Source organism: Sturnira hondurensis, unplaced genomic scaffold (assembly GCF_014824575.4).
Source record: "Sturnira hondurensis isolate 20B ecotype Veracruz unplaced genomic scaffold, ASM1482457v3 Scaffold0006437, whole genome shotgun sequence".
In the NCBI taxonomy this organism is placed as follows: Eukaryota; Metazoa; Chordata; class Mammalia; order Chiroptera; family Phyllostomidae; genus Sturnira; species Sturnira hondurensis.
Genome location: NW_028079068.1, coordinates 6,580,156 through 6,608,039, shown reverse-complemented (window position 1 = coordinate 6,608,039; position 27,884 = coordinate 6,580,156). Strand labels below are relative to the sequence as shown.

Sequence of the window (27,884 nt, the reverse complement as noted above, 5' to 3'; positions counted from 1 at the left end):
AATCTATAAACTCATTTCCTCATCATTTATTTTCTGTAAGCAAGTCTCTGCCTCTCCCATCTACTGGATCTCATTCCCCCTACTCCATTCTTTCATTCCACAGATACCCATTTGTTGCATATCAGGGTCTGGGTATTGTGAAAAATACTAGAATACAGCAATAAGTCAGACATAGTTCTTACTCTCGACAAGTTTACTGTGAAGAAGGGGCAAGGCAGGGACTGGAGGAAAGGAGACTATTGGGATGGCCATTTCAATCATGCAGGGTAGAGATGATACAGTCTGAACTAGCAAAGTAACGGTGACCGTGGAGTGCCGTTGTCCCATTTGAGAGACAGTGGAGAGGTGAAAATGAAAGAAGCTGGTGATTGATTGGATTGGCGGCAGGTGGGGATGATTCACTGGGGCATGCACGTGGTCCTGTTCACTGACTTTGGGAACATGGAGACGTAGGCTTGGGGAGGAGGGTGGTGAGCTCCATCGAAACGTGGTAAGTTTGAAGTCTGTAGCTCAGGGGAGTGATCTGGCCAGGAGGTGTTGGGGAGTTATTAGCAGGTGGATAGCTGAGTAAGACGCAGTGGTCAGTGTGCTCACCCAGAGAGAGCATGTGGGTTGAGGAGAGTTCACAGCATCTCAGGAAGAGGCTCCTGAGCCCGGGCAATGGAGAGGTGGAAGGAAAGCAGAGCAGTGTCGTACAGCCAGCGGAAGGCAGTGTCTCCAGGAGTGAGTGGTCAGGAAAGACAGGGTCTCTGTTGTCCTCCTCATCACAGTCCTTGACCTCGTCATCTTCCTCCTCCTCTTCCTCCTCCTCCTCCTCTTCCTTCTCTTGCTTGTCACTTCAGCCTTACTGTTTTATGGATCTCTTCCATTATGACAGCTTTACCTGCCAGCCCCTTGCAGAGGGCCCCAGGCTGGTGCCTCTAATCCTAGATCCCTCCTGACACTGACATTGCTCTTGTTCTTCTGCTCTCAGCGTGGGCACCCACAAACCCAACTGCCTGCCGTTTCCATTCTGGCCTTCGGCCACGTGTCAGGGTGGAGGTGTGGTTACAAGGAAATGTAAACCAGGCACCTTCTCCTCACTTCCCAGCCCAGAGGCCATGCCCATCACTGTTGTGTCTCTTTTTGCAATCTGTTGTTGTCTGGTTTTGTTTCAGAGGGGTAAAGCCATTGGCTCTTATTCTGGGAATTAGGCCTTTTAAAAAAATTTATAAGTGCCAGAAACCAAACTCCAGCTAGTTTAATTAAAGGAGTTATGTTGGAATGATGCTGGTGTGTCTTACGGGATGTGAGCAGGACTAACCAAACCAGGGGAAGGACAGAGATGCAGCCAGACTGGAAACATCTGGCGTCGCTCTTGGATCTCCCTTTTCAGATGTTCTCCAGGTGGTAACTGTTAAAGGTACATGTAGCAATTTACTAGTACTTTGAGTTTGCTTTTGCATTTAATGCAGTCAATTTGTGATTAGGAAATTTGAGTCTGAGAAACCTGAGATCTGGAAAAGCCCCGGCGTATTGAAAGTCATGACTCTTCTTTGGAGACCTGGTGACAGGTCTTGGTTTTCGAAGGTTTTTCAAACTGCCATTGATAAAACACTTTGCTGTCCAAGGATCAGTATTTCCTTCCGCTCCCTGTGGTGTTGGATTGCGTATTATAGCATACCATCTTCTGACTCTCCAAGTAGCCCGTGTGTGTGTGTGTGTGTGTGTGTGTGTGTGTGTGATTTTCATCGGATGTGTAGAGAGTGCAATTAATTGGAATTCTAATCTCTAAGGTTCTTAGGCTTATTCCCATATGGGGATTTCTCTTATTCAGTTCAGTTTAAGGAACCATCTAGTAATTTAATGATTCTGCCTCCTCTATTGTCTTTTGGATCAGTGGTGAAAACCCTGACCCTAACAGGATTTAAGCAGCTGTGCTAACTGCATTGGGATGGTTTATTTCTCCTGTTATTTATTTAATATTCTGGGGTGGGAGTGGTGTGGGGTGTGATTTTCCTGGGGCTTGTGTGTTTCGTGCATCCTGTGTGTATCTGCAGCTAAAAGTAAACCCTTGTCATCTCAGTCTGGCGTTGTGTGGGCAGTTGAAGAATGTATATGAATATTAACAACGTATTTTAGTGTATTCCCGGTAGCTTTAAATTGGGTCAGACTAGTGCAGATTTATGTTCAGTTTATGTGAGTGATTCCTAATCTCTCCTCTCCTTCGATGCATTGGGGGAAAGTCTTCCTACTTTCTCTTTTTCTTTATTAAAGAGTGCGTACTTTGGCCGAAAAGTGTGTGATTGACTTTGGTTTCTTTCTGTTACCAGCCCTTCACTTACCCTCTGCTGTGTGCAGCTCCCATGCTCCTCTGAAACCCTTCTCACCTGGGTCACTGGGTCACTGGGTCACTGGGTCACTGGGAGGCGGAGTCGAAAATCTCTCTGCCTCTCCTGACTTTGGGGTAGCCTTCGACTCTGCTAATACTCCTTGCCTTTGTCGTCTAAAATTTCCTTTCCTGGCTTCCTCCACCCTCGCTACTTTCTAACCACCTTTTCGGTGCTGCTGTTTCAGGCAGCGCTGGCTCTGGAGCTTCCTTTCCTTTTTTCCTACTCCGTGCTTCCGTGTGATCTCATTCTCTCAAATATGTCTCACTTTTTAAATTTCCAGTGTCATTTTCTCTCCTGAGCTGTATACTTGCCTATTCAAGTACCTAAGTACCTGGCACCTTAAATGGAGCGTATCCAGATCTAAACCAACATTGCTCCTTCCAAATTTCTACATTTAATATATTTCTTTCTCTCTCTCTCGTTCTGGAAAGGTAACCATCTTCTTCAGAGTTGGTCAGGCTACAGATTCAGACTCCCTTCTCTTCACTGTTGTTTCACTGTTGTATCATTTCCTTGGCTAGAAGGAGAGAAGGAGAGAAGTATCAATGTGTGGTTGCCTCTCGTGAGTCCCCTGCTGGGGACTGGCCTGCAACCCAGGCATGTGCCCTGACTGGGAATCAAACTGCGATCGTGTGGTTCGCAGGCCCGCACTCAATCCACTGAGCTACACCAGCCAGGGCTCCTTGGATACTTCTATGCAGGTGCTAATTTGATCCTGCAGTTCTGAGAGGCTCCTAGAACAGGTATTAATCAATATTTTGATTTTACAAATTGAGCACTTGGAGAAGTTGAGGTTGTTTTTCATAATTAAAAGGTTAGGAATGGTCAGCACCAGGAAAAGAATGTGAATCTTTTGTTTCTTGCAGGTTACTCCTACTAGAAGGAAACACACAAACTAGTGAACCAAACGAGGAATGCTCTTGTCCTCCTGGCAGTGGGGTCTGAAGGAATCAGCTCTCCTTGTGCTTCCCGATGTGAGGCAGCAGATTCCTCTTTTCACTGCTCTGCGCGTTTTCTTTCCACCGCAGACGAGGTGTCGGGCCTTCACTGACCTCAGAGCCACAACTGAATGTTTGAGACGTATGTGGAGGTATAGCTCACCTGCTGTGCAGTTCACCCACTGAAAGGGTGCAGTTTGGTGGCTTTCAGTTTATTCACAGGACTGTGCAGGTGTGGCCACAGTCTGGCTCTCTGTCTCTCCACCCAAAACAAGCCCCGTCTGGTTTAGCAGTCAGTTCCCATCCACCCAAGTCACCACCCACAGATTTTCTGTCTCTATACATTTGTCTTTTCTGGATATTTTATACAAATATAATTGTACAATATATAATTTTCTATGAGTTTTCCAGGGTTCATCCATGTTGCATGTATCAGTACTTCATTCTCTTTTATAGACAAATAATATTCCGTTGTATAAATGTACTACATTTTGTTTGCCAATTACTTAGTTGATGGAAACTGGGACTGTTTCCACTTTTATGGTTTTATTATTATTTTAGTATTTTACTCTTCTGAATAATGTTTCTGTGCACATTTGTATGCCAGTTTTTGTACACATGTATGTTTTCATTTCTCTTGAATGTTTTTATGAATGAAATTGCTGGGTCCATAATTCTGTGTTGGGTGGTTTGAGGGAATTCCCAAAGCCGCTGCACCATTTCATATCTCCAGCCGGCACTGTGGGAGAGCTCCAGTTTCTCTGCATGCTCACCGACACTTTTTATTGTCTGTCTTTTGATTGTAGCCAGCCTGGCATGTCGAAGTGTATCTCGTGGTTCTGATTTGCGTATTTCTGATGGCTGAGATGTTGGACATCTTTTTGTTTGCTTATTGCTCATTAAGATATTTTCTTTGGAGAAGGCATATACACAGGCTCTGTCTGTTTTTAAATTTGGTTATCTTTTTATTACAAGTTGTAAGGATTCTTTAGATATTCTAAATACACATCCTGCATCAGATATGTGATTTGCAGATATTTTCTCCCCTTTTCTGGGTTGCCTTCTTACTTTCTTGATGGTATCATTTGGAGCACAGAAGTTTCTAATTTTGAGGTTGGAGCTGAGGGTTTTGTTGACATTGCCGTGGCCGTGTGGTGGTGGTGGTGGAGGGGCTCCCTCCCTGGGAAACAGGCGGGCGTTTCAGAGTCGGCACACGTGCACGTAGAATCTCACCGTTTCTGCCCTGTGTCTTCTCCCATCTTTCTTCCCTGTGTTGTCTTTCCTGGGCTATGATGGTCACACTGCAGACAATGAGTCTAGCTTGGCCTTGATCCTCCACGAGTGACAGAAGCTGGCAGGTTGTCTGCATTGTATCAAGGGCTCGCTCTTTCTGTGATGCCAATAGACACGTGGATCTCATCTTAACCTCAGTTCCCTGCCAGTTCTCTCTTCTGAACAGAGCACGGGCCCTGCTTGCTGACTTGGTCTTGTCCTTGAGTGGCAGCCGGGCTGTGCAGTTATGAATCTGGTGGACCGGGAGGTGGCCAGGCAGCAGCCACTGCTGTCCCAGTGTCTTCTGCTTCAATGCTGGCTCACAGCCCCGTATTGAAGATTTCCTGCCATCGGAAGTTGGACACCAGGGTGCCTCAGGCTTCCAAATGTCACAATCAATATGGTTTCAAAGAATGTTGGACTATAACATAGGTTATTAAGTTTAAATTTTGTCAAGTAGGGACATTTGGCATTCTAAGTGCCATCATGAGAGAGCATAACAGATCTTCCTGTCAGGAGAGTACAAAAAATATCAAATTAAGTATATTTACCTTTGTGAAAAGCCAATCTATGGTCCTATTTTTCTTAGTTTTCCTATGCATCACTGAAAAATACATGGCCTATAGATTGATATTTGGGAATCACAGGCTTATATACTCAGCATAAATCTTTATTTGAAAAGTGGGGCCATCACTTAATCAAGCATTTACTCTGTGTGATGCCAGATACCAGCTTTATACAGATTATTTTCTTGCACTTAATGAACTATTTTGGCTGTTACGTGAGATCATCTCCCTGTGCTTTGTGCCCTTCTTGGCTCCTGTTTGAGCAGCTCTCCAGTAACACATGAGAAAGAATTGTTTTAGGTGGATGTGCCTATAAATATAAATTGACCTTTAAAAGATTTTTAAAAATTACCATTCAAAAGGTAGGATGGCTCTTATGTACAAGTACAATGTGTAAATTCCGGTTTATGTATATTCTGGGTTGGGAGTACTACATAAATTTTTATTGATTCTGTCTCATCTAAATTAAAATGCCAACTAGATATTAGGGTTTTATCATAGGACAGTTATTGGCTGTCACGTTGGCTCATTAATTATAGTAATTGGGCAGTAAAGAAGCCAGAGGAATAGATGATGTGCTGTATGTTTTGATGAGATTGTAGTCATAACCTCGTACTTACAGTAACAAGATCTCGTCAACTGACATTGATAACAAGCTCTTTCCCTCTCCTTTTCTCCTTTCTGGGTTGGTTCATGAATCTGTTTAGGAACTAGGAGTTGAGAACCACACAATATACAATGAAAGTCACATTCCAACATTTTCTGTGCTTGTTCATGGCACACACATTAACTTCACTCAGCAAAATTTGCTGAGCACTGTTCTAAGTGCTGCAGGCATACAGAGATGTATAAAGCAGTGCCCACACTGAAAAACTCACAATGGAGAAGGGAGTTAAAATGTCCAGACATAAATACATGTGACCCACATTTATTGTCACACGTGAGAGCCACGTGTGGTTAACTTCTGCAAAAATGGGAGGAAACGCTCTTCAAGTTCAGAGGAGGAAAGAGGATTCAGAGCCTGGGTGATTGGTGAAGCCATAGTCCCGGGGGAGGGGTTCCTGTGCTGTCCTGCCGTGGAGCCCCGCCCCACCTCTGCACGGGCACCTGCAGTCTAGAACTAGAGAGAGGGCGGGTCAAGGCCCTGCCATGGGCACCAGCTGTTCTAGGCCCAGCTGCCTTGCAACCTCATTGTGTGTCCTTGAGTTATAAAATGTATGCAATAATATGTGTCCAGCATTTCTCACCATGAAAAATGAGATAATGCGGATGACTAAGCTGCTCCCTGTGGTGACAGTCAGACTGCTTGGCAGGTGTATACTTTTTTTCAGGCACTTTACACCATGCATTTGAACGGTAGTAAGCACAGCTTCCCATGACTGAAAGGATCAGTATCCTTAACAAAGTGCGTAATTTATTGCTAGGGGATAGCATAGTCTGTCTAACATCTGAACTGTCTGAAAAAATTGTCTGAATTCCTTGGAGAAACTGCTTAAAAGAATACAGAGCAGTAGTATTGTAATCACTAAAACATGTTAAAAAGGAAACAAATGTTTATTGAGCTGCTTACTGCTGGTTTAGGGACTTTGTAGTTGGTTTTTAAATTCTTACATCATTTCTGTTTTGTACAGAAGAAACTGAGGCTTAGATAAGTTTTCAAAAGTGACTTAGATCATCCAACTGTTTGAAATCAGACCTGTTGGAATCTAGTGTGCTGTTTGCATTGTCCCTGTAGTTTGGTGGTTTTCTTGCAGGCCAGTGTACATAAATTGCCTTTGGGTATGTGTGTTACTGTCGTTTACTTACTTGCTTTCTTGGCTAGGTTACTTCTAGAGCTGCTGGAGTTCCTGTTTGAGAAGTTTAATGCTGTAGCTGCTGCGCACTCGGTGGTCCTGGGGTACCTGCAGGACACGGTCGGGACGCCGCCGGCTCAGCAGGAAGACGTCAAGCTGTATGACATGGCAGACGTGTGGGTGAAGATCCAAGACGTCCTGCAGGTGAGGTCCTTTTACAAAGTCTTCCGTCTTCATTCAGAGTCACAGGGTAGAACAGTATTAGCACAGAACTCAGCAACCCGAAATATCCGTTCCTCATAAACAGTGAGAAAGTCATGTTCCTGCTTGAAGATGATGCTCTGGTCTCATGAACTCCTATCGTCTTCTGAAGGACTTTTAACAAACTTCTTTCCCAGACTTTAAAATTAGCAGGAGATGCTCAGTGCCTAGCAATCAAGGATGTGCAGTGTTTGGCGTTTGGTTGCAGAATACCTTACTCCTTTTGAATTAGTCCTGTAGCAAGGTAATCAATATTAACATGTTCTTAAACACTATTTTATAAACATGTAGGTAGCTTCACTTAATGACCATTTTCTTACAGTCAACTCTTGCATATATTGGGGTGAATGACAGGTCAAGAACTTATTTTGAGATGAGAAAGTCTGTAAGTATGAATGAATCATTTTGATGGATTTGGTTGAGATTGGAAAAATGATACGACTGGTATGATGCTGCAGAGACGGTATTTCGGAATTTTATTATATTTTTCTCTGCATGTGCCAGGAAAACATACTCGATTTGGCCAGACAAAAATTAGAAATACAATTAAGAGTCAGCTGGAACAAATGTGACATAGCTAAATAGAAATGTGTTGGTTAAACAGTACCTACTAATATGAAAAAAAAATGAAGTATATGTAGGGAATTGAAAATTATAACTGTGTAGGAATGGAATTACTTGCATGGCAAATAGGACTCTTGCAGCAATAAATAAATCATGATGGAAGGTTGTAGTTATTTCTGACAGTATAGACACATTCCTGGTGGATTGAGTGATTAATTCTTGGTTGCTCATTCATTAGACTTCTTTGGGGGTTAAGTCTGTGCACTTTCTTGGTGGTTCAGTAGGAAGAAATGTGTAGTTGTGTTCCCTGAGTTCTTTTTGCCCATCCGTCAATTACTGTGTGCCCGTGGTAGGTCCTTGTGAACATTTGGGTATTGAATAAAATACCTTTATTGTTTAGTTGTTTAGGTTTAATATTTTACATATGCTTTGCTAATCTGTTATATGGAAATAATATGTGCCTTCATGTTCCATGTTCATGTTAAGGATGAAATGAGATAATAGATTTTAAAGCATTTCAAAAATAGTTAGAATTAGGGACTTCCCTTTCAGGCCGTGCTGAACCTCCCTTCCACTGTCAGCAGCTCTAAGAGCGGGGGTCTCGGGCCGCCTGCGCTGTCTGTTGAGAGCAAAGGGCCTGGCGGTGAGCGCCACAGCCGCCAGCTTCTCCTCGGATGCTTTTCCGTCTGTGGCACGGTGACGCCTGCCCAGACTGCAGTGGCCTCACTCTAATCAATGAGGGCAGAGGGCAGAGTTCAGGGGTGTGGAGGCAGCTGGAATTTGTGGGGTAGGGCACTGATGAAGAGGGAATGACACGGGAGTCCCAGAAATCTGAGATGAGTCCCCTTGAGCCTTTGTTCAAACACGAAGCCTCGCGCACCCAAGGCCGGGCAGTAAACAGCTATGGAGGGGCTGTGAGCAGAGCGGAGATTCCGAAAGTCGTGGAGATGCTTGGGAATGTTGGAGTCGGCCCACTCAGTATGGGGAAAGCTGGTGAACATCCTGTGCTTTTCAGTGTGACCTCGGACAGGTTATGCCTTGGGAACAAGGCCGTCCTAGCCAGAGTAAGGGTTACTCTAGATCTCTATGACGAAGTCCAAACCGGGTCTCTACAGTGTCAGTCCAACGTACTTGTATAGTAACCGCCTTCCAGAACAAAACTTGATGTAAAGTGAAACAGTATGGTCCGGGTCCTCAATAGTGAAGCATCTGTAACGTCCAGCATCCAATTGTTATGCTTGAAAAAAAGCAGAAAAATGTGACTGATGATTGGGGTTTCAAAAAGTTGGAAATTAATATCTGAAATGAAAAGTTTATCAGATAGATTGAGCAGTGGATGGCATGCTGTAGAAGAAAGGACCAGAGAACTTGAAGTTAAATCAGTTGAAATCACTTACACTGAAGCACAGGAAAAAAATAGACTGAGAAGAAAAGTGAACAAGGTCATAATATTCTCTGGGACAGTATCGTGCAGTCTACCATTGGTGTAGTTGCAGGTACAAGAGGAAAGGGGAGAGACTGAGGCAGAAAATTCTGGAAGAGACAATGACCCAAAATTTCTAAATTTGTTAACAAATGTAAACCCACAGATCTAAGGAGCTCATCAAATCTGAAGCAGGATTAACACCCAGACAATATAGGCACATCATCAGGTTGCTGAAAAACAAAGAAGAAATCTGGCAGCCAGAGGGAAAAAGACATTGCCAGAGACAGAATTCTTCACTGACTTCTCACGAGAAGTCAAATCAATGGATGTCATCTTGAAAGTGCTGGGAAATATAAAAATTGTCAGTCTGAAATGTTATAGATATTCTTTGACGTGAAGGTAAAATAGAGACATTTTCAGATGGACCAGAGCTGAAATAATTTGTCACCATTAGACCTGGATTTCAGGAAATGTTATAATAGACAGTTTTTCAGGTGAAAGGAAAATTATGCCTGATGGTGACCATCTGTAGGAAAATACAAAGGGGCTCAGAAGTGTGGGTAACACTAACTTACACTTTCCTCATTGATTACTCTCTGTTTAAAGACAAAATAAGATATGTTGGTTTTAATAACATACTTAGAAGTAAAACGCACAGCTGTAACCACACAGAAGCGGGGAGTCTGGTCGAGGACCTGTACTGCTGGGTCTCACACGTCCTGCAGGCGAGCCGTGGAGATGCGCAGGCTCGGTTCCAGGCCCATGCAGGGCAGCAGGCGTCGCAGGACCACGGGTCCTCGTCTTTCTGCTGGTGGAGGGTTTTGCCTTCCGTTTGTTAAAAGAAGAACGAAAACAAAACAGCCCTTAACATCTGTGAAGCAAAATAGAGTGAAGCATAATAAAATGAGGCGTATCTGTATAGGAAGAGGTGTGCTGGTTAAAGTGAATTTTGTTAAGTTTCAAATGCATATTTTAGGCCTTAGAGCAGAACTAAAATGATAAAGTAGATGTATAGGTAAAAAGTTAGTAAAGGGGATAAAATTGAATAGTGAGTAAATATTTGATTAATCTAAAAGAAAGCAGGAGGAGAAGAATAAAGAATAAATGAATAAATAAATGAAACAGCATGGATGGACCTAGAGAACATTATGCTATGTGAAATAAGCCCATCAGAGAAAGACAAATACCATATGATCTCACTTATATTTGGAATTTAATGAACAAAATACCCTGGGGAATAAAATAGAAACAGAGGCATGGATACATGGAACAGACTGACAGCTGTCAGAGGGGAGGGGCTGAGGGGGTTGGGCAAAAAAGGTTAAGGGATTAAGCAGAACAAACAACAAACCCCACAGAACCTATAGACAGAGACCACAGTTTGGTGTGGCCAGAAGGAAAGGGAGGCGGAGGGAGGTAGAAGAGGTTAAAGGGGGAAAAGTGACTTAGGGTGGGGAACACACAATACAATATACAAGTGATACAGTGATGTTTTAGAATCACACACCAGAAACCTACTGTGTATTTTGCCATGTATCATGCTCACTTTGTTGCCCAAATTTCTGAGGGAAAATCAAGGATGTGTATTTTACATGGGTGTAATGATTACTGTGGGTATAATAATCCTGTGTATAATGGCACACAAACATGGGTGCACATAATACATGGCATCATACGGTAGATAATTTTATTGACCAATGTCACTCAAATTCAATTAAAAAAAAACTGCCTAGCAGGACATTACTGGGTCACTTGACAAAACTAGAATACAGACAGGTTTGAGAACTTACAGTCAAACTGTGCAGAGAAAAAATTTTGTGTGTGTATGTACCTATACAAAACAATAATAAAGTAACAGTATTAACAGTAGTTGAATCTGACAGGTTTATTTCAGTTTTTTTCCACCACTTCTGTAGAGAATCCAGTCTAGGGTTAGATAATGTGTTTACTTTTTATGTCTCTTTAGTTTAATTCAAACTTGAACATTTTCATAGCCTTTCTTAAGCTTTTTAACAGTGGCATTTTGAAGAATATATCCCCATTTTTTAATACAAGTTCCTCACTTTTGGTTTTGAGAGATACACTTTAAATATAAATTACAGCCCTGGCTGGTGTAGCTCAGTGGATTGAGCGCTGGCCTGTGAACCAAACAGCCATAGTTCAATTCCCAGTCAGGGCCCATGCCTGGGTTGCAGGCCAGTTCCCAGTAGGGGGGTCAAGAGGGGCAACCATACATTGGTATTTCTCTCCCTCTGTCCTCCCCTTCCCCTCTAAAGATAAGTAAATAAAATCTTTAAAAAATTAAAAAATATATAAATTATAGATAGATTTAAAATATGCAAATGGAAAAAGATCTATGAAATACTAATAACAATAATTTGTGTAATGGAAACATGTTGACACTATTAGAATATATAATATTAGACACTAATAGAATATGTAATATTAAATGGAATTATTCCTATCACAGTACTTAATGGCATTTAAAACCTGAATACATAGTATCTTGTAGACCATGTAGTCCTATTCTCACAAGATTACAAAATACTTTATGAATAAGTTTTTATGATCAGATATTTGACTAAGACTAATGTTCTAAATTTAAAATGTTCTAATCTTATAGGATCCTATTTATAATAATATTGCAAAGAGTTAATTATGGTTATGGACAAAGTAAGATACTATGTTTTACTTACTTTGGGTTTGTCAAATGTATATGATTCCTGCATTTTAGAAAATAAAACCCATTATCTTATATTGATAAGATTTATAATGAACTGAGGAACTTTAAGTTCTATCAGACATCAATTTGAAATGTTAAGGTGATCAAAAGTATGTTTCTGGCTTATTAAATGAGTTATATTTTTCACATGTTTTATACAGTGATTTGGAGATCATATCTTCATATTATGGAATGACTTATTCATTTGTGTATTTAAGCAGCTTTATTGAGATATAATTTACATGCCATAAGATTCACCTGTTTCAAAGTACAGATTCCTGGTTTTTAGTGCATTTATGGGGTTGTGCAGCCATTGCCATGATACAGGGTTGTAGAACATTTTCATTACCCTAAAAAGAAACCTCATGTTCATTGGCAGTCATTGTTTCTGTTCCCCACCCACTTCACCCCCAAGATATGTTTACAGCACTAAAGAGATGTCAGCTGTGAGTTCTATTTCTTAGTACCTTACAGCGCCCAAATCACACATTGGCAGTACTGTTGCTGTTTCAGTTCATGCATACATATACCATTGGTATGCGCTATTTGACAGATAAAGAACATAAAACCGAAACTTTGCTAATAATACAAGGTGAGAGGTCTAACATAGAAATAACATTTCATTTCATGAATGGTGTTTAATTGGTTTGAGGTCAGGGAATGGCAATGTTCTTTCTCAACTTCCATTTCCTCCCCGTCTTTCCTACCTACTCTTCTGCTCCCATTTCTTTCCCCAAATCTGTTTTAGAAGAATGACCTTAATCATGACCTGACTTAATCTAAGGTTGATTGGTTCTTAACCATTTTTTCCACTTATCTTTATTACTGGTGCACAGATTTGAGAATAAAGCCTTTTTGAACAAGAGAGTCAGCCAAATATTTTCAGTTATACAGTAGAAATTATTTCATAATTTGCAAGTTGTTTTTAGATCTCTGTATTTTCCAGTTCCCCCTGAATTCTTTCAAGCTACAGATTACTGAGTAGTAGGAGGCCTTACACCCGCCATAAGTTGGATATGCAGCAATACGGACGCGTGCATGAACTGGTGTTGCTGAGTGTAGAACAGTTGTAGCACAAAGGAGTGAGTGTATAAGGCTCTTCGGGGGTCCTGAGGAAGAAGGGTGCGTTGGTAGCTGAGAGTCTGTGGACTGGAAGGTGAGTGTGGAGAGGTGTCTCTGGGTGGAGGTCGTGGAAGGCCCGGTGTCATCTAAGAGGTTTGTTCATGAGGTGTCTTTAGACTAAGGGTTTTTGAACCTGGGCATATGTTAGATTTATCTACAGATTGGTTTCTGTGTGTTCTTTTTATTTTTGTTCTTTTAGCTCCTAAGGTGACTCTAATATGTTTGTTTAGGATTCTATAATTGGGTACCATGGCTTTGAGTCACTGGTTCTCAAAATAGGTTTCCTAGGCCAGCAGGATCATTGTGACCTGGGAACATATTAAAAGTGCAGAATTTTATCCCTACCTCAGACTTAGCAAATCAGAAACTCAAGGTTGGGGTGGGACATACAATCTGTGTTGTAATGAACCTTTTAGGTGATACGTGTGCATGCTGAAGTTGGGGGCCTTGGTTTGAGGTATACGGGGCCTTTCAAGAGTTGGCTGGGGTGTGAAGAGACGGGGTGACTGATGTGGTAGCAGTGAAAAGAACTGAGCAGCTGGGGAGGCCAGAGGGTCTCCATTCTGTAGGTTCATAGAGAGCCTGTGGACTGTGTTACTTGAGGTATTGTCTGTTAGTGAAATGACCAAGACAGGCTTTTGTGGGGTGCAATGAGGGAAAACAAAAAATAGACAAGGGGATTTGTAAACCTTTTGGGGAGTCTGTTGGAAAATCTGTAAACCATGTAGTCACCTCCTTGGCCTGATTTCCAGTATGACAGATATTTAATGATTGTTCCATGTTCAAGTGTGGGGCCAACTACGGGCCAGGTACTAGGGAATAAAGACGAGCAAAAGGTGGTGAGAAAGCTCCTTGGCAGGAGTGTGTGTTTTCCCACTGACTTGGGTGTCACTGTTTCGCGTGAGGAGTAACACAGGAGCGTGTGCGCCATCGTGGAGGCCTTAGAAAAGAATGTTTCTGGTTTCAGTTTCCATGTAGAGTTTTCTGCTCAGGGCCAGTTCAGGTTTCTTGTACTTGCTGGTGAATTTTGCTGGTGAGACTCCTGGAGAACGGTCACCGAGAAGAGTATTGGACACCTGCCGCTCAGCAGGTGGATGAAGGGGGTGGGACCGTGATGAATGGGGTCACGAGTGTTGAGGGTTTGGATTTCAGTGCTGCTTTGAGTGGAAAATATCTCTTGCTGAAAAATTGAAATGTTCTTTTGTTTATTGAATCTTGAAAAAGACAATCATTTTCTGCTCTTGTGAAGACGATGGCAGTTTTTCTCCACTGGAACTTGGGCTTTTTCCCTGTCAGGCAGAATCCGTCCTGCCATCGGAAGACTCATCTGTCACCACACGTTCGTGTCTGGAGACAGTTTGGTGAGGGGACCGGGCTGTCGTGCGCAGTGACAGGGTGTCAGAGTGCTCTCCTGGTGTCAGCCCAGCGACCGCGCTGTGGCGCCCCCTCTGCAGTTTCCCACTCTCGATGGAACTGTAAGGACGGAAGTGCATGTTTTCGCTCTGCTGAGCAGTAGCAGCACCTTCCCAAATGTCACCTACGTGGTGACGTGCCCGACATACTGTTGGCTGCACATTGAAGTGTCCAAGACAGAGGTTTGCTAGAAACACACGATGTTCCACTGATTCTAGGAATCAGCGAAATGGGCAGTAACAGCGTCACTGGAACAAGCTCATCTTTCACGTTTTGTGATTTGGAAAAAAATCCTTTTTTTTTCATATCTCTTCTTGAAGCAAAATTGCCCACTTAGGCATCATTGGCCTGCATGCGCATAACGCCTTGGTGAGTGGAGGCAGGGCTCTCATGACGCTGTTAACCATGACGGCAGTTCCCAGGGTAGGTCCCTCCACGTTTCCTGCGGATGAACAGAGATGGATGTAAAATCGTTTTTGCTTTGCTAACCTCCCATAAATGTGTCAGTAGTGCTAAAATTAACCTCGTGCAGAGAGAACGTGTGCTGTCAGGTAAAAGAAGACACAAATCTTGGTATTGGTATTGACCCCTGACCTGGAGGGGGTTTTTCCGGGAGACAGACACAATTTGTTTTGAATCCAGCTCTGAAACTGGGTTCTTCTTAGGTCTTGTTTCATTTAGTATTTTCTCTAGCTGAGGATTCCGCACCATGAAGTGAAACTAGCTTTTCGCCCATATTTCAGGCTAGATACCTTGAGAGATTACAGAAGTAGGTTTCATTACTTGGCCTTCACAGGTTTTTTTGACAGCTTCTCCTCTGGGTGGCGGATCAACGCCATGTCGTCAGCCAGGCCACTGAGTCTCCAGAACAGTCCCTGCTCCTACGGTTTGTGTTCTGCCTTGCTGATGGAGAGCGTGCTGCCCAAAGAAGAGCTAACGTTTAAAGCCAGAGTAGAAATCTTCCCCTGAATTGGACTCAACCTCTGGAGCACCACGGCCCTGCTGGCGTGGTTTCCTGGTCACTACTTATGCTGAAAGCAGGAACTGCTGGGCAGGCACACCCTCTGGCTCCCAGTGCGGAGGCACTGGGTCTGCTCGGAACTGATTAGATCCTGGAGTGGAGGACCCAGTGGTAGAAATGGCGGGTCTTTTCCTTTCAGCTCACCACCTCCAGCACTTCTTTGAGACTTTAGAGGGTGGACCATTAGAAGGCAAGGGCCCCTCGGACTCATCCTGGCGATTAAGTGTCCTGCTGAAGGCTGTGTGCTTACTGAGGTTTGATGCCCCTGGGCCAGAGCAGTGGGGTTGCCAGGCACCGAGCGGCCATGGTAAGTGGTGGTGATTGGTAGGGAAAGGATGTGAGGTAGAGAGTATCGTTCTACATGATATGAGTGATATTAAAAAACACTTGACATTGCTTTGCTGACATTGCTTTTGGCTACCTGAGAAGATTTTAGAGTGACAGTAATTATATTTTCCTGGACTGATAAATATGTTAAAAATTTTTTTAAACCTATTCTGATTGTGGAGGTAATATGGAACCATGCCTAGAATTTAGTGATAGTTCTTTTGGTTTGATTGTTTGTTGCTGCCTACCATGTTACTAGGTAGCTTGGTGGCTTAAGGTAGCATTCCTTTTATTTGCTCTGTTCTGTGAGTGAGGAATTCAGCCAGCACTCAGCTGGGTGGTGCTTGTTTCACGTGGAATCAACGGAGATCGGCCACTCGGTGGCTTCACCTAAAGACTGAGCTGGCTTGCAAGGTCCAAAGAGACTTCCCCACGTGGTTTCTCTCTCCGTAGGACCTCGCAGTGTGGTGGGCTCAGGGTAGCTGGGCTTCTTATGTCATAGCAGGCTTCCAATGGGGAGACGTTCGGAAGGACGGAGGTGAAGGCTGGGGTCTCTTAAGGTCCAGCCTTGGGCATTCTGTGCTCTCCCATGGGTCATATTCTGTGGGTCAAAGGGCAGCCAGGATTCAAGCACAGGGAAAGAGTCCCTTCAGTGGGAGGCATGGCAGAGAATTCGCAACTGTCTTGGCCACGACGTGGTGGGATTTGTAGGTCAGCTTCTTTGGGAGAATTCCCCCAGATTCAGACACTGGCGCGAGATTTTGTTTGCTGGGCTTTTGCCATAGGGTAAAGGTTAACGTTTTATTATTGCTTGTTTAGAGAATATTTAAATGATTACCATGGTTCAGCAAATTTTATCAGTTTGATCATATTAAATAAAATGAAGACCATTCAAAATGCACTTAGATCTTTCATGGAATTGCTTTGTTCAAGTGAGTTTATGAAAATTCTTACAGTAATTATACTTTGTTTACCTGTCACTTTAGGTGCAAACACTAAAATGATTTTCATGTTTTGCTAATCCCTCTGACCTTTCGTTTTTATCTTATCATATTGTCCTCACATTGGAGATGGAGACACTGAGATAAGGGTTTTAAATCTTGTTTTTATCACCAAAGAGTCAAATGTAGAATTCAGCTCGCCCTGGCTCTCTTTTTACATTTTTAGGTCAGTGGTGTACAACCTGACTTTGGGTTATACTGCGGCATCTTGACATTTCAGAAAATCTGTGATATTCTTTTAGTTGCTCCATTTAGTTGAGGTGATTTTAGTTCACATATTTTAAAAATGAGGGCTTTGTGTTGAGGAATATGTTTCTGTGGGCATCTCACTGAGTGTCACATTGTTTGTACGTATAGCAGTGTGTTCGCACCTATACGTGTATACATGTTTTCAGATTACGAAGACAGAGGATTTCAAGGTTAAAAGAATAGGAGTCACTGAATAGAGATTTTGCTTTTCTAGTTCTAAAATATAAAAGATTTTGGTAAAGGCACTAAAATCGGTTTAAGCCTTTGCAATTAAAAATTGGTTTAATTTCCAGTTTCCATTGGTTTAATGGAAATGAAAGTTACTTCATTTGTGTTATTGCAGTGGTTCAGATTAGATCATCTGAATGTTCTGAATATTTTGGGAGTCACAGTTACACTAGTGGTATTGGGTTTCCTTCTCCTCCCTGCCTCCATCCCTTTCTTCCTTCTCTCTCCCCCTTCTCTCCTCCTTCTAATTTTTGGGGGTGGTTTAGTTTCCTCTTGTATGAGTTGCTTGTATGAAATGGTTGTCGGCAGGGAGCACAGAGACGCTCTGGTGATCGCTGTTCTTTTGAGGGTGTGCCTCTGTTCCTACTTGTCACTGTAGCGAGGACTCCGTTCTAGTAACTGTGTCCTCCGTCTCATTGCTTATATCCTTGTTCTGGAGTAAAGGTGGGAATATAAAAACGGGGGAAATTACTGATGTGTGTTCCATCATATGAGTATGCAAAACTTAATGTAAAAATTGAGTGGAAGTTAAATAGCAGGATATTAATATTTTATGCCCATGACCTTAAACCTTTTGAGGCGAAAGGTGATGTAGAACTTGCTGTTATAATATTTCTTTGTATCTTAGCCTATAAGATCTCCATTATTTGAATGAGTTCTGCTAATGAAAGAGATCATGAAAGAAGAATTTTCTGTGATGCTCTGCTGTGTCATGCAGGACCCAGTTGCCATGGTTGAGAGGTGGCAGGCGTCTGAGGCAGTGCCCTTGACCTAATGAATACCACAGTCAACTCTGTGTTCAATGCATGTGTAATCTGGTTCACAGTGTCTTCTGGATTCTGTTATACTAGTCATGGTTGATCTGCAATCTGTCATCTCTATTATCTTGAAATGGGGGTGTGCAGTCAGAATGACCTGTGCGTCTAGAGATGCTCCCTTCAGTAGGATTCCTCTGATTCCAATGCGCAGTCTGAAGAGCTACAATTAGTAACTATTACAGATTTGGTCATAGTAAAACCAAGAGTATTAAAGGCAGTCTTAAAGGCTATGAGAAATGTATAAAAAGATAGATTTAGTTTAGTTTTGGAAATATGCCACTATAGCACATTTCAGAGAGTTTCTGTTTCTGTGATATATAGCACATTATTTATCAAGTTGAAATGCCATAGATGGGAAAATACTTTGATATACCTACTTTAGAAGCAAAAGATAAGCTAAATGACTCTGGTATAACTGATTTCCACTTACCGATTTTGGCCAACTTTATTTAGCGTAGTAGCCCACAGACAGACACATAGGTAATTTCTATTTTTGGCTTCAGTAATTGAGAACATTGACAAATACACTATTTTATCCAAGACTTTTTTTTGACTGGAAACAATTATATGAGAATGTTTATGGTTATTTGGTTATTAACAAAGGGGGATTTCTTACGTTCCTTTTCCCACCCCTACTTATCACTTGTATGAGTTCTCTAAATGTATATTATTTTATGTTTTTTAGTGGAGGGGAAACCATAGTTCTTTCTTTTTTAACATCTTCATATAACAGGAATTTAAGAAATGATCTTAACCTTGAGGTCATTAAGACAAAGGATACAAGCCGAGAACAATGCAGAGCAGTTTCAGGTCCCATGGAAAAATGCTCAGTAGGAACACAAGTGCTAGGGAAGAGCACAGAGGGAAGCGTCAGAATGGGCGAGAGTAGCTGAGTGCAGGGACAGGGCAGAACTTGGCGCGGTTTTACATGGTTGTTGTTGGATACATCCTGTGAATAGTGCTAGGTGAAGCTGAGAAAGTGGAGGCTTTTTAGTTGGTTTGTTTTCTTAGAAAGTGGTAACCCCGAAATAAGGTGGAATAATTTTGGGTGACAGGGAGACCTTTGAGTAAGAGTTTGAGAAGCTTGGGCTCCCCACTTCAAGCAGTGGGCTGTTACTTTTCTCTGTATTGTAGAAAGTGTCACACGTGTTCAGGGGAACAGAGCCGTGCATACCGGAGCCCACGTGCTCACCATCCAGCTCCACCAGTTTCGGGGATTAGGGATTTATGGCCATGTTGTTTCATTTCTAGCCTTAATCATTTTCCCTTTCCCTTATTTTGAAAACAATTCTAGCAATTATGTTGTTTCATCTATATTCCAGTATGATTCTATAAAAGATAAGGACTCTTTAAAAACACAACTGTACCTAAAAACATAATTTCCTTATTATCAGATATCCAGTCAGTGTTAACATTTCCAGTGGTCTCAAATGTTGTAATGTGATTGTATATTTTTTTACATTTTGCTTGAATAGGATCTGAATAAGGTTTAAATATTGTAGTTTGATTAGTAAGTTTCTGAAGGTTCTTTTAATCTATAAGTTTCTCTCCATCTCTCTCTCTCTCTTTTTTACCGTGAAATTTATTTACTGAAGAAACCAGACCATTTGTTCCCTTGAACTTCCCACGTCCTGGCCTTTGTTGATTGCTTCCTCATGCTATCATTTGCTATTTACTCATGTTCTATAACTTGGGTGTAGAGGCTTAGCCAGATTTGAGTCTTGGAGGCATGACTACTTCACACACAATGGTAGTTATTGTATTTTTTGATAGAGGAGTAACACAGTGAAAGTAATACATTAGGATTTATCTGGCAGCAGTATATAGAATGAATTGGTGGAGAAGGAAGTGGATGGAGAGGTAATAATAAGTCATGTTCAATCAATTCAAGAGGGAGTGGCTAGACTAGGGCAGGGACAGTGACAAGGAAGAGGACAGAGGCTTTTGAAGAAGAGTGAATTTTTGAAACCTTTTAACACTGACTAAGAAATGGAGAGCCGTAGGTCGGAGTGAAGGTTTGAGCCTGGGTGGCTGGCAATGAGGCTCAGGCAGACGGTGCTTTGTGCCCCTTAAACTTGAAGTTTTGGAGGGATACCCCTGTCAAGTTGTGTTATAAGCGGCTAGAGAGGATAGGACAGGGGACGGAAATTTGGGGATGGTGTCTCTCTCTGGGGATAATAGCTGAAGCTGCACCAGTGGGCCAGCTTGGAAGTCCTGAGAGTAAGAAGGAGGTAAGGCCTGTTTTCCTTGCGTAGTGCATCAGCTGTCCGTTGGTGCTGCAGGGAGCGTAGTGTGGTGTCCCTAGAGATTGGAGTTTCTAGTAGTGAAGCCACAAGAGGCAAAACATTTTGCCTTTCTTTGTTTGCTTCTGAATTTTTATATCCTGTGTGGGATGAACAGCAGGACCCAAATGCTGTTCAGGTCAAGGCTGGCTTTCAGAAGCCTGTGGCTTGTAGGGGATTTGGACAGACGGCCTGAGGAGGAAACAGGCCTGCACTGGCAAGCCTGGGTGGGAGCCTGAGAGGAAGTAAAGCAGCAGAACGAGCAGGACAGAAAGTATATGGGACCAGCCCTGCGGAAAAGGCCTTGGCATTGAGATGATTGGATACTTATTTCTCTCTTAACTTTTGTATTAGCCCGCTTGACTTGTGTCCGCACTGAGGACTGGTCAGTGAGGGTGGGCACCAGAAGTCTCTTGATATTCTCTCCTGTTCGTTCTTACCTCCATCAGAACTCCAGGGAATGCCACAAAAATTGTCTGTACTCTTAAAAAAAGGTTCCTGCTGACTTGAAGGATCTTAAGAAAATATATTATTCAGAGATCTACACATCATATTTACCCACATGCAATAGATGCTCTTGCCTAGTTGTAGAAGATTGGACAAAATAAATGTTTAATTTCAAACTGTGCATTTAATACAATCGAGTGTTGGAAGAAGGTAATGGGCACTTCTTGGGATTTATCTTCAAAATAACTTAAATTTTGTTTGTCCTTCACAGGGTTATATAACAAATTTTATAGCATTCAAAGGTGTACCTTTTTTTTTTTTGTAATTCTGGGCTTTCCAAAAGTATTTGTTGGTGTTGCCAAAAAGTTGTGCCACAGTTCTGAGTGGCATGGACCCTTTCTGATTAAGTACCCACAAGTTTTGAAGGATTTTGAGAATCCAAAGTGAACAACGACAGTGAACTTCACCACTTTAGAATCGATTCCATCTAAGAAAGATAAGGGCTGCCGCCAAGTGAACACACAGCAGATGACGAACACTCAGCATGCGGTAGCCAGCCTCACGGGGGTGATAAATGACAGCACATTAGCTATGTGTTAGCTGTGCTAGCAGCGTGATATGGCAACGAGAAAGGACAGCGCTATTTTTGGCTGTGCCGCACAAAACAGCATCTCGTTGCGGGGCTGGGGCTGATCGTTGCTATCTCCCCAGCTCTGGTGAGGCTGCATCTGGGGTGTTGCCTGAGGGTTGGACACTTGTGCCCGGGAATGACAGACAGACGGTGGGAGCCCCAAGCAGAGCATCTGTAGTGATTAAGGACTTCAGATGAGGCGAGCGTGGGTGCTTTTTGGAAAAAGCTGGCCTGTTTAGGAATGAGCATGCAAAGCAAAGAGATGTTAACCTTTTCAGAGATAGGTGGTATTGAGGAAGTAGCGCCACTGTGAAGGTAGTCACCCAGGAGAGTTAGGACTGCTCAGCCATTGGGGCTGGTCCAGTAAAGAGCCCTTGAGGGGGCTACTCCAGTGTTTTAACAGATTGCAGCTGTTCGGAAGGGGGCTCCAAAGCAATTAAGCAAATACTTACTGTGAACTATGTTTCTGTTTGCTTGTTTTTTCTTTTCCTTTTCTTATTGTTGAAGTTATTGGGGTGATGTTGGTTCATAAGATTATATAACTTTCAAGTGTACGTTTCTATGAGGTATGATCTGTATATAGCATTGTGTGCCCACCACCGAAGTCGCATCATCTTCTGTCACCATGTATTTGGACCCTGTGCCCTTTACCACCCCGCCCCCACTTCTTCCCTCTAGTAGCTGCCGTACTGTTGTCTGGGACTGTGAATTTCATACCCTACATGTGAACGAAATCATATGCTTCTTAGCTTTTTCTGACTCACTTGTTTCACTTGTTTCACCATGATATTCTCAAGGTCCGCCCCTGTTGTTGTAAATGGCAGTATTTCATCCTTTCTTACGGCTGAGGAGTATTCCACTGTATATATGGACCACATTGGCTTTACACACTTCTCTACTGAAGGTCACCTCGGCTGTCTCCGTGTCTTGCCCACCATGACTCGTGCTGCAGTGAACATGGGGGTGCATATGTCTTTGCAAATAAATGTCTTCAAAGTTTTCAGGTGGATACCTAGAGGAGAGGTTGCTGGGTCATATGGTAACTCTATCCTTAATTTTTTTAGGAACTTCTGTACTGTTTTCCGTAGTGGTTGTACCAGTTTACGTTCCCATCCACAGTGGATGAGGGTTCCTTTTTCTCTACAACCTCTCCAATACTAGTTATGACCTGTCTTGTTGTCAGTAGACATGCTGACAGCTGTGAGGTGGTATCTCATTGTAGTTTTCATTTGCATTTTTCTAAGAGCTCCTGAGGCTGAGCATCTTTTCCTATGTCTGTTGGCTGTTTGTATGTCTTCTTGGGAGAAATGTCTGTTCAGGTCCTCTGCTCATTTTTTAATTGTCTGATGTTGAGTTGTATGAGTTCTTTATATATTTTGGGTATTAACCGCTTGTCAGAGCTATGATTTGCAGATACCTCCTCCCATTTGGTTAGTTGCCTTTTTGTGTTGTTGGTGGTTTCTTTTGCTGTGCAGAAGCTTTTTAGTTTGATATAGTCCCATTCATTTATTGTTGCCTTTACTCCCCTTGCCTTTAGGGTCAAATTCATAAAATCTTCTCTAAGTCCATAATTTTAGTCCTGTGTTTTCTTCTATGTAATTTATTGTATCAGATCTTATATTTAGGTCTTTGATCTATTTCAACTGTAGTCTAGTTTCATTCTTTTGCACGTGGCTTTCCAATTCTCCCAGCACCATTTATTGAAGAGGCTTTCTTTCCTCCATGGTATTTTTTGACTCCTTTGTCAAAAATTACTTGCTCGTGTACATGTGGTTTTTAAAAATATATTTATTTATTTATATATATTTTATATTTTATATATTTATATATTTATATAAATATATTTTATATTTTATATATTTATTTATATATTTAAATATTTATATATTTATTTAAATATTTTTTTATAAAATATATTTATTTTTAGAGAAAGAGAAAATAGGGAGAGATGGAGAGAAACATCGATGTAAGAGAGAAGCCTCAACTGGCTGCCTGAGCCTCCCCACCAGTCAGGGATACATGTGGTTTTCTGTATGGCTCTGCATTCTGTTCCATTGGTCTGTGTTTCAGTTTTTCTGCCAATGCCATGCTGTTTGGATTATCATTGACCTATAGTATAATTTGAAGTCAGGTAGAGTGATATCTCCAGCTTCATTATTTTTTCTCAGGATTGCTTTTGCTGTTTGGTGTCTTTTGTGGTGCCATATGAATCTGATGAGTTTTTGATTCTATTTCTTCTAAAATTGCCATTGGTCAACTGTTTTTGTCAAGGGATCACCAAATAGGGCACTGCCTGCCGTACTGGGGAAGGGGGTGCAGAGTGATACTTGATAATGTAGGTCACGTGCTTTTGATCGGAAATTCAAAGTGAACGTTGAATTTGGAAACAATGGGTTCAAGAACAATGGGAAACAGTGTTAAATTGGAAAACAACAGTAATTTTCAGAAATTCAAATATGAAATTAAGGAATTATTTACTTTCCACAATAGTATAGGCAAGCATGGCAGGAAGAAATTAAATGCAGAATGTAAACTGCATGTAAGGGAATATTCCCACAGTGAGAACCACTGCATCATAGACTAGTCCCGTAGGGAAATGGAGCTGATTTCACTGGGCATTTGATCCTGACCGAATCGACTATGTATCAGTGGGAAAACAGACTGGATATCCCTGTAGGCTGTTTCATTCCTTCTTCTCTGATTCTGGGCTCTTGTCGATGATCTGTTCACCTGCTGTGATCAGAAAGTAATAGCCTCTCTTGTTTTCCTGCTCCCAGGCACATTTGAGCTGCTCTGCTGACTGGCATGGGCTAAGGAGGAACTTCATTGCCCTGAGCTGACCTGCCCCCCCAATTTTATAGAATTACTGCCCTCTGTTTGGAATGCGGCACTAGTAGGGTCAGTGGGGTCCCCTATTGACGGCGAGTAAATTCGACAGAGTGGGCTGGTGTGTGTGGGGTCAGGGTTTTCTTCAAAGGCACATAACCCAACAGGGCTGCAAACTGGCCTTTCTGGGGAGCTTTGGGAATAGAAGGGCTGCAGGGAATAATGCAAGCCATACTGTTTTCCCTCCTCCCAGATTTTACTTTAAGACAAAAGGATATTCAGCAGGCCAGGTGACCGTAGACTCTGCCTGTGTCCAGTGGAACTGGGATACTTCCTGTTCCCCAGTGGGGCTGCTGGAGAAAAGTTTGACTCCTTATGGCACGATAATGCCGTGTGGTCCAGTCTTTGTGGTAGCATCACGGTATAATTAAAGAAGTAACTTGAAAAAGCAGACTGAATTTTAGGTCATTACACATGGTCTGTGTTTCCCTGTAACAAACTACTTTGTGGGATAAGATTGTTCAGGTACCTTCACAATTTAGACGAAGCTTATTTCTCCACACTTATTTTTACTTTTTTTGTGTAGGAATGCTGTGTTTCAGTTAAATTAGTCCCCCACCAGTACTTTTGTCTACACTGCACGTCCTCTCCACCGCCTTTGTCCCATCCCTGAAAGCCGTCTCTGACGTGCCCGACCTGCTCTGTCTCGTCTGTGCAGTGTTCATCGATCAGTTCCTTTGGGGAGTACATCGTGCTTTTTGTTTTTGCTGCTCATTTGACGGATCTCATGTTTTCCTTCCTCTGCAGAATCTGCATTTTTCCTTTTCAGTCAGACGAAGGTCCTCGGGAGGGCCGTTTCTTACTCGTCTGTAAATTTCCCTCAGTGCTTTTGCGCATAAGGTTTTAATTCATTGTGGACTAATCTTTAAACCCTTTAGGAGAAAGGACTGTTATTTATTCACTGTGGTTCCCCCACCCCAGAACTCACACAGCCGCTTAGGTACAGGATGCACCTAATGAGTATTTCCTGAATGAATGAGTAGTGGGTACCCAAAACATATCTATTGACTGGTTACTTTCAGATAGAGTTTTATGTGCCTTGTAAACGCGATTAACTTTGTAGATTTACAAGTCCTGCAGCGGAGGAATCGTAATGCTGTGAAGGGTTGCTAGTTCCCAGGAGACCAGCTCATTCTGCCTTCTCTTATACTGGGCGGCTGTTCAGTCATCCCAGGCTTCCTGCCGGTCAGGCAGATTAGCTCAGGGTTCCAGATAAGGGTCATGAAGAAGTGTTGGCAAGAGAAGCCATTAATTATTGGGACCATCACGGTGTTGCTCCCAGATAACCCGTGCACACTCACTGCCATCATTTTTGCTGTAGGTGTGACGGTAGATTTGGGAGGATGGTGAGAAGTTTGAAAGTAGATCGTCGTACAACTGTCCAGAATTAGTTCTTGAGAGGAAAAAAGAGGCTTTGTGTTTTGATTTTTTATTTTTATTTTTTTCTTCTCAAAAGTTTTTCTTCATATCTCACTATAGGTGAACTATATTTACTGTAAATTAAATCCTCATCTTTTAAAGCTGCCTTTTGTAATTATCTTTTGAAAAAATTCCTTTTTTAAGTTTATTTTTCTTGTTGACACTATTACAGATGTTCCCCCTTTGCTCACCTCACCTAGCTCTGCCCCTCCCCTCCCCTCCCCTCCCCTCCCCTCCTCTCTTCTCTGACCATCACCACACTGTTGTCTCCGTCCATGGTTTATATGTACCATATTTTCAGGACTATAAGATGCACTGGATCATAAGATCACCTAGGTTTTAGAGGAGGAAAATAGGAAAAAAAATTTGAAATAAATGTGGTAAGATATTTAATAATACAGATAACATAGGCTGCCTGCCCCCTCTACAGAGAGCCAGGCAAGCTACATTTGGACTAGATTCACCCCCATAAGATTCACCCCCATCCCCCCCAAATTTGGGGGGGTGCATCTTATAGTCTGAAAAATATGGTATATGTTCTTTGGCTAATCCCTTCACCTTCTTTCATCCAGTCCCCCCTCCCCTCTGCAGCTTTGTTATTGGTTTCCCTCTCCTCTCCTTTTCACTCATACCAGCACCTTCTCTAACCTGCTAGCTTTAGGAAGGATAATATATATTTTTTGTTCAGGTATACAGGTCATTTTATCCTATGGGCTTACTGCAAATGTGAAGCCGGAGCTGTCATTAGTGAATTTTCACTACCTATTATAGTTAAATTTATTAATATTCAGGAGATGATGCATTTAAAACTGCTTACTACGGAAGAATACTTTTTAAAGTGCTCTTCCTTTAGAATCATCAGAGCTTCTAGTATGTAATTATTTTGAGTAAATGCTGTTTAGTCAGAGCCTGCGTTTCACCTGCGGGGCAGCTGCGCCTGGGCAGTGTGGAGGTGTGTCCCCTTAGTGCGGTTTGTAAAGTCCCTGGGCCCCTGGGAGGTGAGGTGCTATGGAAATGCAGGGCTTTCATGCCAACTCCTGGTCTGCTCTGCAGAAAGAGCTAGGCAAACGTCATTGATGATTCTTTTGCATAATCAAAGAATTTAAAGAGTCATATTAATTTTCAGCTCCATTAGAGATGCAAGAATCAAAAAAGATGTTTGCCAAATGGAAAGGGACTAAATTTGTTAGAGGAAAGAAATTTTAATTTCAGGCTTCAAGAGAATGTTACAAATGTAGCATAAAAGATCCTACCTGAAGTGCCCTTTTTAAAGACCGGCGAAGTGACAAGGGGGGGAGAGAATGACAAGAACAGAGAATTAAAATTGCTGTAATGGAGTCAGTTTATGAAAGTACATTACTTCTGAGAGCCTTGATTTGAGGAGGCCCAGCTAGTCTGTGCTAATTAGTGTAACCTTGTCTCCATCACCAAGTCTTTCTATTACCATTGTGGGTCACACTGCAGTACTTCTGCCTGTTTGCTTATCTAGTAGCAATGGGGATAAAGGGGAAATTTTCTAAAGTGAAATAGACATTTACAGTGCTCACTTTAAAGAAAGCTTGCATTTTTAATATAAAATACTTACAATTTTCCTCTACATTCATATAAACACCGTTTCAGTATGTATGGAGATCTGTTGTTCTAATCAGAGGACTGGCGAGCTGGGAATGTACATGCAGTCACGACCAAGCCCTTTTCTGTAAAATAAAAAACCGGGACACAGCTGGGGGAGCTTGGGAAAACCCGCATCGTTTATATCTTTCCATGGCCAGTTGGGGTTGGATAGGGTACGAGTGGTTCACCATATTAAAGAGCACGCAAATAGGACCCCAGAACTGTGGTTGTTATGAATGCACTGAGATTGTTCATATTTAGGTCCTGTGTGACTCTGGAGGCAGTGAGTTTTACTGCTCAAGTAAAAAAATTCCGTGTGTTGCACACACACAGTATTCAGAAAGGAGAAAACCATCTGTTCATTTTGCCTACATTTCTGTGGGGATTTAATCTGACGTGAGTCACTTGAGATTTGTAAAGAATAAACCTGTGCTAACATTTTATGGGAAAGGGTGCCAGGAGTGGGCGGGGAGGTGCAACCAAAACTTTCTCTCTAGGGGTTGTGTAGATCC

At 42.2% G+C, this 27,884-nt stretch overlaps 1 protein-coding gene across 2 annotated transcripts in view; it reads left to right on the top strand.

Moving 5' to 3' along the window:
• The window catches only part of EXOC4 (exocyst complex component 4), a 679,809-nt gene that overhangs the window by 94,199 nt on the left and 557,726 nt on the right, over window positions 1–27,884 (top strand). For both annotated transcript variants that reach the window (XM_037049172.1, XM_037049173.1), the window contains exon 7: window positions 6,971–7,145. In XM_037049172.1, coding sequence (XP_036905067.1) covers window positions 6,971–7,145 — 175 coding nt within the window. The remainder of the gene's footprint in view (window positions 1–6,970; window positions 7,146–27,884) is intronic.